Raw genomic sequence first — 19111 nt, forward strand, 5'->3', positions numbered from 1 at the left:
TAAGAAATGCCAATAAAACTTGTTTATGTTTCATTTCCTTGCCATAAATTGTGCGGTTAGAGAACTAAGTGTGTGTATGTGCCTCTGTATGTGTGTGTGTGTTTTATAATGTTGATATATGTGTTTGTATTGCAATTTATGAGTTACATAAGAAACATTTCACCCAGCTCGCTCAGCTATGGCTTCTCGGATGCTGTGCGTGTGGTCAATTTGAGGCGCTTGACAAATACAAAATAAAGAAAGAAAAAATCCAAATAAAAATCAGAGAGAGAAAAAAAGTAAAGAAACCGCCAAATGCAGGCAAATTCAATCAAGCGAAATTTAACAAGATTTCCGTGAAGAAACGTCTGCCTGGTAGATGTGCAATTCGCTCACTCTCTCGCTCTTACTCACTCACTCACTCACTCTCTCTCTCTCTCTCTCTCTCTCTCCTTCTAATGGATAGAAGCTGCTTCACAAATTAAGCAAAAGTCGCCCGAAATACAAAAAAAAAAAAAAACAAACACAAATGATGAGAAAAAGATTCGCCAAAGCTATGGCCAAACCTAAGGCTGACGCTGAGGCAGAGGCATTTTTTATAAAGTAAATAATAAATCAGCGGCGAGACGATATATGAAAACCGAAGCACATAAACACTCACACATACACACACACATACACGCTGCAGATACAAAAGCATCTGAAAAGAAGAAGCAGCAGCAAAACTACCTATAGAAGATTTAGTGGCTGTGTCTTCTTCTGCTTGCTTAGGTAGCTCAAAGGAAGTAAACAGGATTTGAGCTTTACCAGGAATTTGGCTCTTCAGTTGTGCTCTCGTTGCTATGGTTGTTGTTGTTGCTGCTGTTGTTGTTGTTATTATTGTGGCATGCCTTTAGCCTACGCATTAGGTACAAAATAGTTCTCCAAATTTTGGCTTTGGCTTTGGCTTCGTTTATTTACTTTTAGGAAATTCGATATATTTAAATATGTTGTTTAGTTCACTTTTTTTTCGTGTTTTCTTTTGCTTCTTGTTATTCGTGTTTTTTTCGGTTTTTGATTTTTTTTTTTAATGAATTCGCCTGAATTTTATTAAATGATAAGCCGTGTAATTTGAACACATTGTACATAATCTGTTGTTTGTGTGTGAATGCTTAGATATGACTAAAAAAAAAAGAGTCTATATACATAATAATGTATGTATATATGCTTATACACACATATAGCTAAAAGTCACTTGATGCCAGCAATACGTAGAATTCTGTGCTGAGTAACTTCAACTGAAAGTTAAAGTTAAGCTAATCAAAGGTGCTTCTTCTTTCTCTCTTTTTTTCATATGTAGATCAGATTCAGCTGGGGTCATTTGTGCGAAAATTGTGCAGAAGAGTCCAAAATAAATAGCGATACAATACAGATACAAAATTAAACAAAAAGAAAACGCAAATATGTTTTCTTGCATGTTAATATTTAAACACATGTTTATCCGATGATCTGATCTTGAGTATTTCAAATGAATAGAATAATGCAAATCTTTGCTTTATTGTTACCTGTACTATATAATCAAAGTGAGGTGTATAGAGCCTGATCTTGAAAAGGGAAAGAGAGTTGGAAAGAAAAAAGAGTTATAGCTGAGTTAATGAAAGATATGAGGATGAAATGCAGAATTCAGTAGAGTTTGGTAATAATACTTAGCAAAACATTGCAAATGAGATCTATATATATTATATATATTATATATCTATAAATATATATACATTCGATTTCAATTTCGTTTTCACTTATCTACAATTTAATAAATAATTGATAATTTAATCGTGTATTTTTTGATTGAGAGGTATTAGAATAATTATTAATAAGTCAAGATAGGGAAAAACTATACTGCGAAATTAAAAGCAACTGTTTTATGGGACTCAACCTCTTTTACTTCCCCTTTCTCTTTATTTTGGTCTAACTCAATAAATGTGCTGTTGATTTTTTCTGAAATTTGATCACTTTCTTATCAACATCTCATTTTTTCCTTCTGACCATCTCCTTGTTTCCGTCTATCTCTCTTTCCGCAATTCCCTCTTATAAATCTACATCCTTTTGTGTCTCACTCTCTCTCTCTCTCTTTCTTTCCCTCACACATACACATATTTACTGTCTATCTCTCTCTTTCTCTGTTCTCTCTCTCTCTCTGTTTCTCTCTCGCATACACGCACACACTCTCACTCACTGATTCTCCCTCTCTTTTATGAAATTTAACTCTGTCTGTGTCTCTCTTTCTCTTTCTTTTTCGATTTCTCTGTCACTTATTCATTTTCTCTCTCTTCTTTCTCTTGATATCCCTGTATCTCATTCGATATTGCTCTGGCTCTCTCTCTCGCTCTCATTCTTGTTCTGTATTTCTTCTGTCTCCATCTCTTTTTCTCTATATTTATTTATTCCTTTCCCCATTTCTTGTTCTCTATTTTGTTCTGTTTCCCTAGTTTCATCTTCCTCACTAACTTTAAAATTAAATCGCAACATATCGCCTTTCTCTGCGATTCTCATCTGATTGCATCACATTTTAAAATCCAATAAACGTACTGATTTAATAGGTTTATCCCACACAGATACAGATATAAATTTGAATGTATTTCTCATATTGAAATTTGATTTGTACTCAGTCCAATCAGAATTCGTATTTGTGACATTTTTGTGATTAATGCAATATTCGAGATTTTTTGTTGAGCCTGCTCAGCCTTGCGGCAATTGCATGTTTTTCTGCAATATGTTTCTACCGCCAGCTGTTCATAAATATGTTTTTTATTATTATTATTATTTTTGCTAGTTATTTATTTGTGCATTTTATGCTGTCAGGAAATTTTTAATTAAAATGTATAAAAATGTGCATGTTAATTATTCAAATTGCACTTTGGTTGCCCATTAGCATTTACAGTTATTGTTGTTAGCTGGTTGTTGCTGTTGCTTTTGGCTGTCATGTTATTCTGCACAAGTGCGCAATTATTTGTGCAACATAATTAAAATTTTATTAATTCATAAACAAATGCTGCGTTAAGCAAGAGCAACAATTGCCGTTGCTTTTCAGCACTTCATCAACGCCAAAAAAAAGCGGCAGTGGCTATTGTTGTTGTTGTTGTTGGCGTTGTTGCTGCGCTGCTGCTGCATCATTCATAAAAAATTCCATAAGCGCAGACAAACAACAACAAACAACAACAACAACACACTTTGCTTGCACATTCCATTTTCACACTGGCTTACAACATTGACTGCCCCCCCACCTGTCACACCTGCCCCTCGATTGCCTTGCACATGCATCGGCTGCCCCACCTGGCCAGTTTCGTTGTAAGCACGTGTCGCTACTCGTGTGTTGCTTGTTGCCAGCTACTTGGGGCTTCGCTCTTCTTCTTCGTATTTGGGCGACCACAAAATTTGCCATCACTTGCTGTCTAATTGGCAAAGATGGAGGATGGGGTAGGGCAGTGAAGGGGAAGATAGTTTTGAACAGCTGAGAGAACATCTTCCGGAATCCATAAATAGACTTGGCAATACAGAGCTAATAACTATAATTGCAGCTAATATGCATGAATCAGAATTACCCTGAAAACAAAAAAAAATATTGAAAACGTATTAAATTATTATAAATTTAGGGAATATATAAACGATAGTAACAAATATAATTATATATATATACAAAATTTAAAATATGGTAAAATAAATAAATCCATATATACATAATAAAATGCTAGTGTAAAGAGTAAATAAAGAATATTTTTAATTGTCAACAAATAAAAAGTAACAAACAAAATTATTTAAATAAAATTACAAAAATATATTACAAGATTAATATAAATTACAAACTTAATGTTGCTAAAATATAAAACGGTTTTTTCTAATATTATTATATATAAATATATACATATAAATATTTCATAAATATATAAAAAATGAAAAAAAAAAAAAAATAATAATAATAAACTGCTTCATATTTTCATATTTCCTAATTCACTTTTAAAATTATATTATTTTTCTGTTATAAAAAAAAAAGTTGAAACTTTAGAAAAGAATTTAGTGTGGAACATATATATTTTTATTAAATACATATTTTTTATTAAATATTTGTATACAAAAAAAAAAAAAAAAAAAAAAAAAAAAAAAAAAAAGTTAATTTATTTCAGTTTAATATTCTCAATCTATTTTTTAATCCAATTTGCATACAGTTGTACTTATAAAAAATTAAAATTTATTTTAACATTCCCAACTCAAATATATAAAGAAGTTTAATTTACTGAAACTTTATTGAAATAAATTTTGTTAATTAGACAACTTATAGGTCATAGTTAAAAAGCAATAGAAGATCGAAAATTAAACAAAAACAAACGAAATGCAATCAAAACAAAATATCAAATTAAACTTCAGTTTCAGCGTCGAAATAAGTTTTAACGTCGTTACTCCTATCCATGCTTGCAACACCTGTCGAATTGTGGCATCAGCATAAAATAGAATAAATTGAAAAAAAAAAAAAAAAATGGGATACAATAATAATACAATAAAACAAATACGCTGAAGCGCAAGCCAGAACAGGCGGTAATTTAAGTCGAGCATTACAGACTACAGAATACTCATTCATGGCCCAAAAGCCTTCAGATCTATTTTCTATAGTATAGTATATACATATATTGTATTTTTTTACCACGCCAGCCGTATGCAAAAAGGAAAAATCTTGCCTTTAGTAACATCGAAATGATTTTCATTTATGCGGACAGACAGGTCGACATGACACAAAACTAATATACTCATTTAATTCGTCAACCCGCAAAAAAAAAAAAAAAAAAAATAATAATAATAATAAAATATAAATAAACAAAAAAGAAGTGAAAGAAAACCCAAAGCGCAAGCTGCAAATAAATGTATGGCAATGCATACAATATTAAATAAACATTCATGAATTTGAAAGCAACAAATGCTTTTTATTCCCGTACGAGAAAAAGCAACAAGTCTGCGCTTCAACTTGAGCAAATAGCAAATTAAGTAAATATTTTAGGATAATACGCGGGGCGAAGTTATATTAAAATATTTAAAACACGCGCAGGCAATCTATGCAAAGAAATCGTCAAAAAAAATTCTATTTGAAACGAAATTTAATTTAATAATATTTTAGACTAGATGAAGAAACACGCTTATTTATGATTGGGCCTAAAATTAAAATTGCTTTAGATCTATTTACATGTAACAAAAATGTTATTTAAACTTTTAAACAAACTTTATTTTTAACATGTAATCAAAATAAAGTTTTTTATATTTAAAAATGGACAAAAATAATGCAAAAAATTGATTTCAGATTTTAAAACCAAAAATTAGCAAAAAAATAAATAAAAATAAAATAAAAATTGGGCTCAGCCAAAAAAAAAAAAAAAAAAAAAAAAAAAATGATTTTAAATTCTTTAAAAATGTCCTCTAATCGATTTTTATCGAAAAGCTAAAAACAAGTAGGTAAAAGGGAAAGTAAATATGCTACATAATGTGGAAAAACAAATATTCCTGAGTATCGTAGAAGGTGTATTATAATGAACACGAATATCTCACTCTTTAGCAAAACTAAAAAAAAAAAAAAAATAGTTTTCATTAATATTTTGTTAGCGATTTATGCGCTTTGCCATCGAATAAAAATTATTTAATCAGCAATTTTTGCACCGCAACTCAAAACACAAGACGCAAAGCAAAAATACAAAATACAACAACAACAGCAATATGTCTTTAAGGTCTTCAACAAGAAACCCCAAAGAGTTGAATATAATAGTGATCAACAACAACAAAAAAGAAATAAGAGAAGAAAAAATCCCATAAATAAATTGCTAACAAAGCGTAGCAAAGGCAAAAAAAAAAAGAACAAAATAAAATGTACAGTCACCAAGTAGTTCTCAAAAAAGTAGAAAAAAAAAAAAAAAACGGCGCATAGATACGGTAAGGTCGAATGAATAAAGAAGTCCAGAAGTTGGCCAACAAAATGATTAGACGGTGGGCTTAATAGTGCCAGCGTTTGCCAGGTGTTTTGTTTCGCCTTTATTTTTCTTTGGGCAATGCGAAATCACAGTTAACATTTGTCAAAATAATGAATGAAGAAATAATAAATGGCTTTTAATAAATTCAAACTCGAACTTGGTTTTAGATTTAAAAGTTAATTGAATAGAAATATTTAAATAATTATAAATACATACAAGTAATAATTTTTAAATTAGTTTAAATTTTTATTAAATTTTGCAGAATAATATTCTTTCATTTAATTTATGTAGGATGTATTTTATCATTACTCTCAAAATTAGTCTTAAGATATACTAGTACCTCTTGAGTTAATTTATAGATTTAAAAAATAAGTGATTTCAAATAAAAAATAAATTTTTTTTGGTTGTTTATATCTTTACATTCAAATTTAAATGCTTACTATTCTAATAATAAAAACATATTTTTAAAAGTTGTTAATACTATAAAATTTAAATATAAATCAAATTATAAATATAATGTCAAATATTTACTATTGCTACATATAATATTCTTAAATATTTATCAATTTGGTTTTACTTTCAAAATATATTTTGAATAAAAGTCCAATTAGATTTAATACGAACTCCTATTGCACATTATTCCAATTGGAGTTTTTGTTAGTTTTTATCAGGGCATAACTAAAACTGTTATACGATTCTTCATCTTGTCTGAAGCTCTATTCACTATATTTATTTTTGCAGTACCCTTTTCTTGGCAAACTTAAAAAAAACTCAAACCTTCATTCACATTTTTTTTTCTGCTTTTTCTTTTCGTAAAAACAACTCAAGGCAATTCTTGGGCCAAAACTCATTTTCGCTCCAACTTTGCGAAGCGGTTTGATTTCGTTTTGTTGTTTCTTCTTCTTCTTTTTCTATTTTTTACCTGTAGCACACGTTTTTTTCTGCTATTTTCGGTGTGTGTGTGTGTGTGTGTGTCTGTGTGTGTATGGAGCAGACATTGATTTTGATTTTTGTCTAGCCGTGGGCTTTGGCGGGGGGTCCACAGAAGCGTTCATAAACTAACACACAGAAATTTATGGCATCACGTTGGGAACTACTGTTTTTTTACTGGGCTTGGAGGGCTTCTTTGGCAAGCTGATATGCCCTGTAGAGGGTGTGGCTAAGGGGAATAATAATATAGAATTATAATAAAATTAATATTAGCTTAAAATTACGGATTTTTGAGCGTGTATTGGGGATGTTATAAGGCTTAAGACTAAAACTATTTTAAAGTTCAGCTTTAGTAAATTTATAAATGTTTTATGAGATTTATAAAAAAAAAATCTACATTCATAGAAACAAACAAATTATTAATTTAAAATTATAAATAAATGTAAATACAATTTATATAAATTTTAATAAATTTTTTATACATAATACAAAACAATATTTAAATTCAAAACTTCGCTAGCTTGATAAATAATATTTATAATTAAATATTTTAATATAAGTGTATTTAGTTACAAATTTTGCTTGCTTCTAAGTTTTCATTTGTATTGAACAAATCTAGGGTATCTGCTAGTGCATCACTCCTGTCTGCTTAGTTCATCTAGCAAATGACTAGAGTCTTCAATGCCAACAAACAGTTTTCCAGCGAAAACTTTGGGAAATTGTGTTGCTGTTGGCAACAGTTGCGTTTTTCTCGCTGCTCATCAAATTCGTTTTTCTTCTCTCATTCAAGCATTGTCTCTCGTCATTTTGCTTCTAATTGTTTGTAATATTAGCAAAAAAAAAAATGAAGTAAAAAAAATATATGTATACATATATATTTATATGTATATATATATAATATAAAAGAACGAAAGGAAAAAGAAAATGACACAAAAGTGAAACATCAATAAAGAACCGACTGCATAATACTTGTTCACATGCCAAAAAGAGTCAAATTCATCAACATTGTTTAAGGTGCTACGCCTCAATGGGCATTATTTATAAATATACCTGTTGAGCAGAGAGACCATGATTATTCAGATGATTTCCTTAGTAGAAATACTTGGAAAAATGAGAAGAAATAATTATTATAAATTTCTATCAGATTAATGAATATGGTTCTATAAATACTTTTCTGATTTTCCGATTGAGAAAATAGATAGCCCATATAGCCAAAAAAGCTAGATAATTTAAAAATTTGCTGTTTAAAGCATATATACTCTTTATAAATATATATATCAATGTTAATTTAAATAGCATATAAAATAGATATATATATATATATAAAATACAAATAAAATACAACTGCTTCGCTGCCTCTTCCCATACTTAAAGTCTCTAACTTCAGATATAATTTGCAGCACACAAATATGCTCGCTTTGTCATTTCGCTGGGCGAGTATCAAGTTTTTCAAACTGTCAGCAATTAAAGTAGCACATTTGCCATTTGGCTTTTCTTGTTGTTGGCAGTTTTTGGTAAGTGTTTTAGTTGTTGTTGCTGTTGTAGTTGTCTCTTAATGTTGTTGTTGTTCTGTGGTAATTATGTGCATACAATCAGCAGCTTAACTGCATTTGTCATGCATAATTAAGGCTGGCAAAAAGAATCTTAAGCAAAATCTAAAGTGTCGACAAAACAAAAAAAAAAAACATTAAAAAATAAATCCCAACTGCAAATTGAGTGGTAAGAAAACTGAATTCGTTTTATGGCCCTTGTCAAATAACTCTAGTGCGATGACGTCATCTGAAGAGGAAAATACTTTAAGCCTTTTATAAATAATATGAAAAATACATACAGAAAAATTATCATTTCTTATTGCAAAAACATTTTTAATTTATTTAATTAATTTAATTTTTGTATATATTTTGGTTATTTATATATATGTTTTATTTATACTTTTTTAGTAATTTTGGGTATTTATATACCTAACCTCTACACAAATAATAAATAAATAAATATAATTTTCTTATTTTGTAGTACAGTTGTAATTAGTATTGATGTCATTTTATTTAATTTAATAAAATATTTTAATTTAATAAAATAAAAAAAATAAATAAATAATAAAAATACATTTTTTTTTTTTTTATTTGCTTTATATTCAAATAAAATTATTATTGCTGTCATTGAAGAAACATTTATTCTATAAATATCCTCATTCCGATATGCTTCAAAAACTTGGTCATATTATTTGAATATTAATGTATAAACATATATTGACTCACTGTCATATATGTATGTGTATTATAGGGTATTAACCTGACTTAGTATATATATATATTTATTACATGCTGATAATTTGAAGATGATCAAAAATATAGAACTTAATTTCTAAATGGTTATGCTTATCTTTGCATTTAACTTAATGAGTTATTTAATTTAATGTTCTTACAATGATTTAAAAAAAAAAAAAAATTCATATTGAAAATTTAAATCTTGATTTGACCTAGTTGAGAGATTGCTTATCATATCTCTGACCATAAACAAAAAACTCTTTTATGCTGAGCTCGCTATATTTCTTATCAATTGACAAGTCTGCAATTGAAAATTTGTTTAATTTTCAAGCAATTATAAAGCTTTTAAAGTAGATTTTCAGGGGTTAGGAAGCTTTAATAGTAGCTTCAATATAATTTGATAATTTCAAAAGAGCGTTAACATGCACGACATTTCTTATCAGGAATGCAAACCTGTTAATAGTAATAGGCCAAACAAAAATATTATTTTTAAAGTTTTGTGTTTTTACATACAGATGAAAACATGAAAAAAATTTGTTGATAGTGCGTTGCTTAAAAAATTGCCATAAAAAGCTGCAAAATAGCTGCCAATAAAACTATGTATATATGTATATGTCTAGCTATATGTACAAATTTATATATGTGCCTATACGTATCATGTGTGTGTGCGTGTGTAGGAACACAGCGAGTAGCACTGAGTGCTATTGAAATTGAAGGCGACAGTGACGACGACGACGACGATGGCGTTGAGAGCTTTTCCATTTTGTTTATTTTTGTGCTTACATTTTTTTGTCGTTGCGGAGCGCGACAAAGCTGCAAATGAGCGCAACATGCCGAATCATTGAGAGGGAAAGAGAGAGAACGCGCGGTAGCAATTGCAGTAGCGAGCGCTCTGCGCTCTCTCTTCGGTCATACTGACGTGTGTTTGCATTTGTGTTTGTGTTTGTGCACTCATCACAAACACAACATGTGTTTCGTCATCAAAATTTGTTTTTGTTGCATTTGCCGTGTGCTTTGTTGGTGAAATTTTTTTGTAATCTCTTTCTGTTGTGACGTGTGAGATGATCAACGGTTTATTATTTTTGTAGACGGAAAGTTTTTTGGAAATTCATGCTGCATTTTATAGTGCGTTATGATTATGAAATATTACCATGTCATATATTTAGCTTATTTTGTATATTTTTATTGTTTTAAAAGAGTTTTTCAATGGAAAATATATATATATATATATATATTTTTTTTTTTTCCAAAAGCCGCCATTAAATTTTTGCAAAAACACAACAAAAACAAAACGCTCAACAGCAATAGTTGTTTTTGTCTTAGCTTACCGTTCTTGACGTAGCCGCTGTCGTCGTTTTCGTTGGCTGTCGTTAAGCGCCGCGTATCTGTGAGAGATACGCTAATTGTGGGGCCACCACGCAAAATGAAAATGCCGGCAGTAGCCTCCAGAGAGCGGAAGAGCGCAGCACTAGCTGTAAAACGGCACAGAGAAGCAGCAGCTCTTGCATCTCGTTTTAATTGGGCGGTTGTCATGCCCTGGTGTAAGCAGAGACGCACTATGCGCAGCCATTGTTGAGCATTGCCAACAGGCAATAAAAACTTTAGCGCTCGCACGACACTTGACACAAGGAGCCAAAGCGACACAGGGAGAGAGCGAAAGAGAGAGAGAGAGTGAGAGCGAGCGACTGAGAGCGTAAGCGAAGCGAGCTGAAAGACAGCGCAAACACACAGCTGGTGTATGTCTGCGTCGTGTTTCAGTTCGAGTTTGTATTTCGTTTGGTAAGGTTGTTTGGCTGGACCCACGCAAGGCAGTCAACAAAAAAAAAAAAAAGTGCCAGCCTCTGCTGTCCCCACTGTCGACGTGTCTTTCGGTCGTGTGTCGTGCGTGTTTCCCCAGCCTAAATTGCAAATATCTAATTCACATCTAACTAGCCAAACAATTGTGAATATATTGGGCTGTTTGATCTACAGTTTTGAAAATCTATATAAAAGTGCGCAAAAAGCAAATCACTTGGCGCAGCCCAACAAAAAGAGCAAAAGATGCAAAGTGCGTGCATTCAATTGTGAGCGTGTGTGCCTGCGTGATTGTTGGTGTGCGTGTGTTTTGGAGTCTTTGCAATGCAAATTATTCACAATAAAACCCATATTTATTGTATTAGAATATATACGTTTTAGGAAGCTAACTGGAAAACGTATTTAATTCGTGTGCCTATTTGCTTTTTACAACAATTTTTCCAACTTGGTTACGGAATTTTTGTGTCGCGTTTCATTGCCAGCTCGTCTCAGAGCGCGCGCGGGTTCTCTCATCAACACACTCTCTCTCGCTCTGTGTGTTTGTCGTCGGCTCTCTCATGTCGCTTTGCCGCGTCGGCCGCGTTTCATAATCCAATTGCCGTCACTCGTTTTGTGGTCCGTCTTCGTACGTCGCTGTCGCTATCGCAGCCGCTGCCGCTGTCGTTGCCGCCTGCGCGTATCTTTATTTATATTTTGTTTCGGTTCCATTGCGTTTCGTACTCTCGTCTTGTTGTACGCCAACCGTACCCCCGCTCCACCGTTCCCCTTTCTCACTCTTCATATTATGAAGTTAAAGTTTTTCTTTTACTAATAGTCTCTTCACTTTTTTTGTTTTTGTTTCTTTTTTTGGTCTTTGTCCACACTTAATCTCTATAGATCTGACTTATACGACAAGTACTATATAATTTTCTAGAAGAAATCCATAAATACTATATATATATATCTCTATTATATATTCTCACAAGTTGAAAATATAACAAAACAAAACAAAATAAAAACAAAAATATATCGAGTTCGCCTTGAAATTAAATCAATAGAAAGCAAATTTATAGCAACACATAGAGTAGTACATACATATAAATATACATAAATAAATATATATATATTTATACACGCAACGGTTTCACTTTGCAAATTGAATACAACAACAACAACATAAATTTACAATCAACCATCTATATATATTGTTAGGCCAGTGTTGCCTAGTGCCGTGAATCAAGTGCAAATAAATGTGCAACCAATTAATTAAATAATTATGTAAATAATTACAAATAATATGAGTATGAATTATAAATGGGATCCTTAAAATGCAGTTAAACAAACTTCAGAAAAGAAACTTGGATTACAACGCATTTAAATATTAATTGAGCTCTTGGAGTTGCAAAATTTTGGGAAAATAAAAGGTATATAAAATATCTATATATATATTCAAAATAATCTTATAAATAAAGATATCTATATCTCCGGAGTATCTAAAGCATATGAGAACCTGAAATCCTTTTCTAAACTATAAATTAATAAATAAAATTGTTATATATCTATGCAATAATTGATGACTATATTTTATTATTTTATTTTTTCCTTCAATATATCTCATTTCACATTTATTTGAAAACAATCTTCAATGTGTGTGTGTGTGTATGTGTGTAATTGTTTATGAGACACGTATTAGACAGTCCGACAGACAATCGTTGTCGTAGTCTATTTCTGATTTCCAATTGTTGATTGCATTTGTTTAAGTTAGTCGAAGTCGTTTATCAGACATTTGCAGGGCAGGGCGCTTATCAGACAGTCGGAAAGCGATTGCGGTGCATAAGATTGAGTGTGGCAAAAAGTGTACACTGAGCGAAAAAGTGTAGTACAGAATGGTATTTGAATGGTATTTACATGCTTTAATTGGTATGAAACTCTATAAAAACCATTCGTAATTCAATTAATTTATTGCAGATAAAATAAATCAAATCTCAATGGAGTTTGACTTATATATATTTTATTTAATAGTTTAAGACCGAAAGCTATTTATATCTAAAACATATAAAATATCTGTAAGATCAGAAGCGTTTTTCTGTCTAGCATGAGTTCAGAGTATGGGGATGCTGTTCTAACTAAACAAATGAGCCGTATATGAAATTCAGCGCATCGTAGGTGCAACGTTTATTCGTAGAGTTCTTGATATACACTAAAAGTACAAACGTATGAGCAAGCGCAGCTTGCTTAGAGCTAGGCGAATTAATGCAAGTAATAAGAAATCACCACGCAAAGGAGATAGAGTAATTAGGGTGAACCCAAATGTAAAAATATAGGTATAAAATTCAAGTTAACAATAAGATAAGTGAATTTGGCCCAACATCCCGGCCCCATTGAATGACGCAGTCTTTCAAGAGACAGGAAGAATCGCTATTTTGTGAACTGGTCTCCGGATTATGCCTTTGGTAGTGCGGACATCTACCACTCGTACTCGTTGATCTCGTCCAGGAATTGTAGCTGTAATGCGACCCATTATCCACTTCTGAGAAGGTACGTTGTCTTCATGTATGAGAACCATGTCCCCGATAGAGATACTGGGTGATGGTTTGGTCCACTTGTGGCGCACGTTCAGCTCATTGAAGTAGTCTGTCAACCAGCGTCGCCAAAAATATTGTTTGATACCAGTTATCAAACGCCAGCGATCCAAAGATTTCAACTGTTCATCTTCTATATTGTGTGTAGGCAATGCTCGCAGGGAGTCTCCAACTAGAAAGTGACCAGGTGTCAGGGCACCCAAGTCGCTTGGATCTGATGATAGTGGTGTGAGCGGGCGTGAGTTGAGGATGGCTTCTACTTCTGCTGTGATTGTGGCCAATTCCTCAAACGTGCAGCGGGCGTTCATAAGGCTGCGCGTCATAAGCCCCTTGGCGCTTTTAACTGCGGCTTCCCAGAGGCCGCCAAAGTGTGGTGCTCTGGGTGGGATGAAACGAAAGTTTATGAATTCATTTGTGCAAAAACTAATAATTGACTGTTGATTTTCTTGCTTGAAGAAGTAGGTTCGCAGTTCCTTTAATTGATTGCTTGCTCCAGTGAAATTCGTGGCATTGTCGCAAAATATATCCACAGGCAATCCTCGTCGTGCAATCATGCGCCTCAACGCGGCTAAGAAAGCATCCGTTGAAAGGTCAGATACCACTTCGATATGCACAGCCTTGGTGGCGAAGCATACAAATATGGCAATGTAGGCCTTGCGAGGAGCCTTGCCCTGAATGCGGAGATAGACGTTGACTGGTCCACAAAAGTCAACTCCACAGTGAGCGAAAGGTCTCGATGGCGTCAATCGCTCTACAGGCAGATTTCCCATGAGTTGCTGTTGCAACTTTGGCTTGTAGCGCACACAGTGCACGCACCTTCTGACAATAGAGCGAGCCAGGTCTCGAGCATTTACGATCCAGAATTGCAGACGAATTAGTGCGACAAGTGCCTTTGAGCCAGCATGATAGTGTTGCACATGAAGAAACTGCACGTAGTGACGAACAAAATCATCTTTGCTGGGAAGTATGATTGGATGTTTCTGAACCTCCGGTGCATTTGCCAATTCGAGACGGCCGCCAACCTTCAATAGTTGATATCCGTCTGTAATCTGTAAAAATGGATTTAGAAATTTTATATGACTTGATATTTGCCTATTTTTGTTCAAAGCGTGAATTTCATCTGCGAAGTGTTGCTGCTGCAGATTCCAAATAATGCAATTAAATGCACGCTGTAGCTCTTGAGGTGATAGCGAGGGCGTAGGCAGCTCAACGGGTTTCCGAAGCGCGTGTATAAAGCGCAGCATCCAAGCAACAATTCGCAAACAACGACGATGCGAACTTATGTTTCTGAGTGTGTCGAGTAGATAATTGATATCCGTCGTAGCCTTGAAAGCTGACTTGCGCATCTCAAGTGCTACAATCTCAGGATCTGGTTCATGATGTTTGTCTCTTGGCCAAGTGTTTGAGCTCTGCTTTAGATACGCCGGCCCCATAAACCAGATTGATTCGTTTAATTCGATGGGTGTACACCCCCTCGAGACCAGATCGGCGGGATTCAATTTAGTTGGGACATGTCTCCATTGACAGTCCGGTGTAGCTTCTTGTATGTCAGAAACGCGGTTTCCAACAAAGGTTGATAGTGTCGACGAATGTTGCTGTATCCAATGAAGAACTATCGACGAGTCGCTCCACAGATAGGTTTGTTTCGGTGTGAAAATCCCCTTGATTTTCACGTAGAGTTGGGCCAGTAGGTGAGAAGCAGCGAGTTCCAGTTTTGGTAGCGATAACTTACGAGTTGGTGCTACTCTGCACTTTGACGTGATCAGGTGAACTTGAACCTCGCCGTCCGCTGCAACTGTGCGTGCGTAAATGCAGCATCCATATGCACGTATGGAAGCGTCACAGAACCCATGCAACTGCAACTCCTTGGTGTTCGGCTGCATACAGAATCGAGGTATTTTCAGCGACTCCAATGAAGTAAGTGATGCAGCAAACGATTTCCAAGCTAAATAAAGGTTTTGCGGCACAGACTCATCCCATTGTAATTTGACTATCCACAGTTCCTGTAGAATGATCTTTGCTGTCACAATGATTGGCGCTACCAATCCCAATGGATCAAAAAGTGAAGATGCCACAGATAAAATTGTCCTCTTGGTGATTGCATCAACGGAGCATTTGGGTCGAAAGGCAAATAGCAACACATCCAGACGTTGGTTCCATGCTAAGCCCAATGTGCTAGTAACTGAGCCATCTTCTAAATTCAAATCTTTGATCGTGCTGTCGTCGACAAAGTCCGGATGATTCGAATGCCATTTTGCTAATTCAAATTTGCCCTTGCCAAGTACTTCGATGACCTCTGCCTTGAGTTGTTGCAGGCCTTCTGCTGTGTCATGCCCACAAAGAAAGTCATCCACGTAGAATGATGAATTTATAGCTTGTGATCCCAATTTGTGAGTTTGCATATGTAGATCAGCCAAATATTTCATACTGCGTATGGCGAGATATGGTGCTGAGGCCGTACCATATGTGACTGTGTTTAGTGAATATGTCCGTAGTGGTTTGTCTGATGAATCTCTCCAAAGAATGTATTGGAACTTGCGGTCACGATAGTCCACCAATACTTGCCTGAACATTTTCACAACATCTGCAGTCAGTGCATATTTGTACGTTCGAAAGCGTAGCAGAAGCGTATATAGATCAGTCTGAATAGTCGGTCCAACCATTAGCAAATCATTGAGTGATTGCTGCGATGAAGTTCGATTTGAGGCATCGAAGACAACTCTGAGCTTCGTTGAAGTGCTATTTGGCTTGAAGACGCAGTGATGTGGTATGTAATTATGTGGCTCGTCAAGCCTTGGTGAGTGTACCAAACTCATATGATTTAAATCTTCATATTCGCGCAGAAATGCTATGTATGCTGCCTTTAACTCGGGATTGCGATTTAAGCGCCGTTCCAGTGACTCGAATCTCAGCTTAGCAGACTCGTATGAAGATCCTAGATGTCGTGGATCATCCTTGAATGGTAGCCGAACAATAATTCTACCATCTGCTTGTTGGCGTACAGAGCGAGTAAACATTTGTTCGCACTGCAGTTGCTCAGGTATGAACTTGTCGATTGGTTTACTCAAATCTTCGATACGCCAGAGTCGTTCCAAATTGTTGTTTATTGGCTCCTCCTGTGAGAGCGAGTAGCAGTGCGTCTGTTGCTGTCTTTCCTTATAGCGTCCAGACACAATCCATCCAAGTAACGTTTTCTGAAGCATAGGAAGGTTGGGACCCAATTTGATTTGTCCCACTGCAAGAATTTCAAAAAATGTTTCGGTGCCAATAAGTAAATCGATATGACGAGTTTTGTGAAACTTCTCATCAGCTAAAGGTGTGTTCTTCGGTATGTTCCATGATGAAGTGTCGATGTCCGATTCCGGCTGATAGGCAATGTGTGACGTTACGCAGAAATCAATGGGCATCTTGAAATCCTCCAAGCGTGATTTGATTGTGGCCGAAGTGCCAAACTTGATGTATGTGTGTGACTCACCAACGCTGCAGATTCGCATGTGCCGTTTGACCTTTGGCAAGCGTAGTGCTTGTGCGAACTGTTCTGAGATGAAGTTCACCTGTGAGCAAGAATCCAATAGAGCACGACCGATCCTGTAGTTTCCAGATGCATCCATGACCTCAACGATGGCCGTTGCTAGAATGACTTGGTCTGTTCGATTGGTGTGTGTATGTGTCACCACATCATTTGAATTCGAGCCGCTGGGCAACATAGTTGTCGATCTACTCACAGCTGCCTCTCGATGTAGTAAGCTGTGATGAAGTCTCGAGCAACTTCGACATCGTTGAGTAGAAGGACACTTGGATGCCTGGTGGCCCTTGCCAAGACAGTTTAGGCACAGTCCATGTCGTTTCGCTGCTTCATAGCGCTCTGCAACCGACATCTCTTGAAGTCGACTGCAACGTGTGACTCGATGCTCTGAGCTAAGACAAAGAGGACATGAGTGAGTTGAACAATTAAAAGACAAACCATGTCGCGTGGTTGTCTGGCTTCGTGGTTTGCTAGCAGTCGCTGTACGGGCCTGGCTCGATTCGGACTTACCGCATGATTCCAAATATTGGCAATGCCTCTCAACTACCTGTACACATAAATCCCACGTAGGCAACTTGGAATAATCCAATGATTCGTTCCATTTGCGCTTAGTTTCCATGTCCATCTTATCCATAACAATGGCTATTAACATTGCCTGTGCGATTTGTGCCTCGTTGCCTAATGATTTTAGCGAGTTGTACAATGCTGTAGAGTTGTCAATCAAACTTCGAATTTCGTGGCTGTTTGACTTTGATACACTCTTGAGCATAAATAACGACGAGATATTGTCCAAGAACACTAATGTTGGATTGTCGTAGCGTTGATTCAAGCGCTCAAGTGCCTTTCGGTAGTTTTCAGGTGTGATCTGAAATGCCTTTACCGTTTCTAATGCTGGTCCCTTTAAGCAGCTGATCAGTTGATTAAACTTCTCGATGGTTGATAAGCTGTTCTGTTGATCCACCATTTGGTTGAATAGCGCACTAAAATTCTTGTAGTCCGCATAATTGCCATCAAATGTAGGTAACGCAAGTCTGGGCAGCTTGGCCGACGATAAGAATGTGGGCCCAGATACCGCAGCGAATGTTGATTCGTGTATATCCTCCGTGAGTTGCTCTGTAATACAAACTTTTATTTCTACATACAGTTCCTCCAATTCGGTGCGTCCTGTATCGGTCGAACATTCCTTTTCAATTTGAGTCTGCAATACCATTGCTTGCTTAAAGTAAGCTTCCAAAATTTCCAAGCGACACTTTAATTCAGCTTGAACTGGTGCAGATTTCCCTTCTCTTAGTTGGGGATCGACAACATTACGAATTCGGCTAATATTCCGGCGAGTATTCGCGCGCTGTGCTTTAAGGCTCTCTAGAGACATGATTTGATCAACAACTTTAGGATTTTATTTCACTCAACTGAGCGCATACAATATTAAGCAAAAGAAGAGTAATTCCAGCGTCGACTTTCAGTGCAGTTGATGCGTTTGTATAACTGCGTTTGTGATTAACTGCACTTATGTATTTATAATTTGACGAATATGATTTATCCAAACTGACGAATATGATCACAAGCGCACTGCCGATAACTTGCTGCTGCGATCGCGGGGGGATCGTAGGGGTAGCGAAGTGACGAAGATTGCAAAGCAGAAGCTGCTTTGCTGCGAGAGAATGACGAAACGAAGAAGATGACTCGGTGATGCGACGGCGGGGGTCGCAGAGCGACAGCGAAGTCAACCAAAGTGGGTGACCGGTGCGAATAGCAAGGCAAGCGAGTGCATGCACAACTAATAGCCTTTATGCTGATATATCCCACTTATGCACAGAAGTATGTATGCAGAATATGTCTGTACATAAGCCAAATTATAACTCTAAATGCGTTGCACGGAACTTGAACAGCAAGGCCCCACGTTGGGCGCCAAAATGTAAGATCAGAAGCGTTTTTCTGTCTAGCATGAGTTCAGAGTATGGGGATGCTGTTCTAACTAAACAAATGAGCCGTATATGAAATTCAGCGCATCGTAGGTGCAACGTTTATTCGTAGAGTTCTTGATATACACTAAAAGTACAAACGTATGAGCAA

General features: G+C 35.3%; 3 protein-coding genes and 1 long non-coding RNA gene across 7 annotated transcripts in view; 1 reads left to right on the forward strand and 3 right to left on the reverse strand.

Annotated features, from left to right (window-relative positions):
- Positions 1 to 2241: 2241 nt before the first annotated feature.
- LOC149269896 (uncharacterized) lies at positions 2242 to 10822 on the reverse strand. 2 transcript variants are annotated; one of them, XR_016268860.1, is made up of 3 exons: positions 10486 to 10822; positions 6883 to 7119; positions 2242 to 3558 (listed from the first exon to the last, which is right to left on the reverse strand). It is a non-coding gene; the product is annotated as an uncharacterized LOC149269896 (long non-coding RNA). The 2 variants fall into 2 exon arrangements; XR_016268861.1 differs by lacking the exon at positions 6883 to 7119 and having other exon boundaries at positions 10486 to 10821.
- A 79-nt stretch (positions 10823 to 10901) lies between these two features.
- Positions 10902 to 19111, forward strand: part of tai (basic helix-loop-helix family member taiman) — a 123091-nt gene continuing 114881 nt past the window's right edge. For all 3 annotated transcript variants that reach the window (XM_089463327.1, XM_089463328.1, XM_089463329.1), the window contains exon 1: positions 10902 to 12354. The gene's annotated coding sequence lies outside the window, so the exon portion shown is untranslated. The remainder of the gene's footprint in view (positions 12355 to 19111) is intronic.
- Positions 13397 to 17219, reverse strand: LOC149269897 (uncharacterized). Its single transcript, XM_089466208.1, has 4 exons — positions 15258 to 17219; positions 13963 to 14561; positions 13545 to 13890; positions 13397 to 13435 (listed from the first exon to the last, which is right to left on the reverse strand). The coding sequence occupies exons 1-4, from the start codon at positions 17217 to 17219 to the stop codon at positions 13397 to 13399; spliced, it is 2946 nt and encodes a 981-aa protein (XP_089322334.1).
- On the reverse strand, positions 17339 to 18248 carry LOC149269898 (uncharacterized). Its single transcript, XM_089466209.1, has 2 exons — positions 17549 to 18248; positions 17339 to 17430 (listed from the first exon to the last, which is right to left on the reverse strand). The coding sequence occupies exons 1-2, from the start codon at positions 18246 to 18248 to the stop codon at positions 17339 to 17341; spliced, it is 792 nt and encodes a 263-aa protein (XP_089322335.1).

The sequence above is a fragment of the Drosophila arizonae genome, chromosome 3 (genome assembly GCF_054131065.1).
Source record: "Drosophila arizonae isolate 15081-1271.41 chromosome 3, UAZ_ARI_1.0, whole genome shotgun sequence".
Lineage (NCBI taxonomy): Eukaryota > Metazoa > Arthropoda > Insecta > Diptera > Drosophilidae > Drosophila > Drosophila arizonae.

Coding starts and splice junctions, on each gene's coding strand:
- LOC149269898 (XM_089466209.1), bottom strand. CDS start 18,248: ATGGTATTGCAGACTCAAATTGAAAAGGAATGTTCGACCGATACAGGA. Junction 17,431..17,548: donor CCAATATTTGGAATCATGCG/GTAAGTCCGAAT, acceptor TCTTTGTCTTAG/CTCAGAGCATCGAGTCACAC.
- LOC149269897 (XM_089466208.1), bottom strand. CDS start 17,219: ATGTTGCCCAGCGGCTCGAATTCAAATGATGTGGTGACACATACACAC. Junction 14,562..15,257: donor TGATCACGTCAAAGTGCAGA/GTAGCACCAACT, acceptor CCATTTTTACAG/ATTACAGACGGATATCAACT. Junction 13,436..13,544: donor ACTACTTCAATGAGCTGAAC/GTGCGCCACAAG, acceptor GTCGCATTACAG/CTACAATTCCTGGACGAGAT.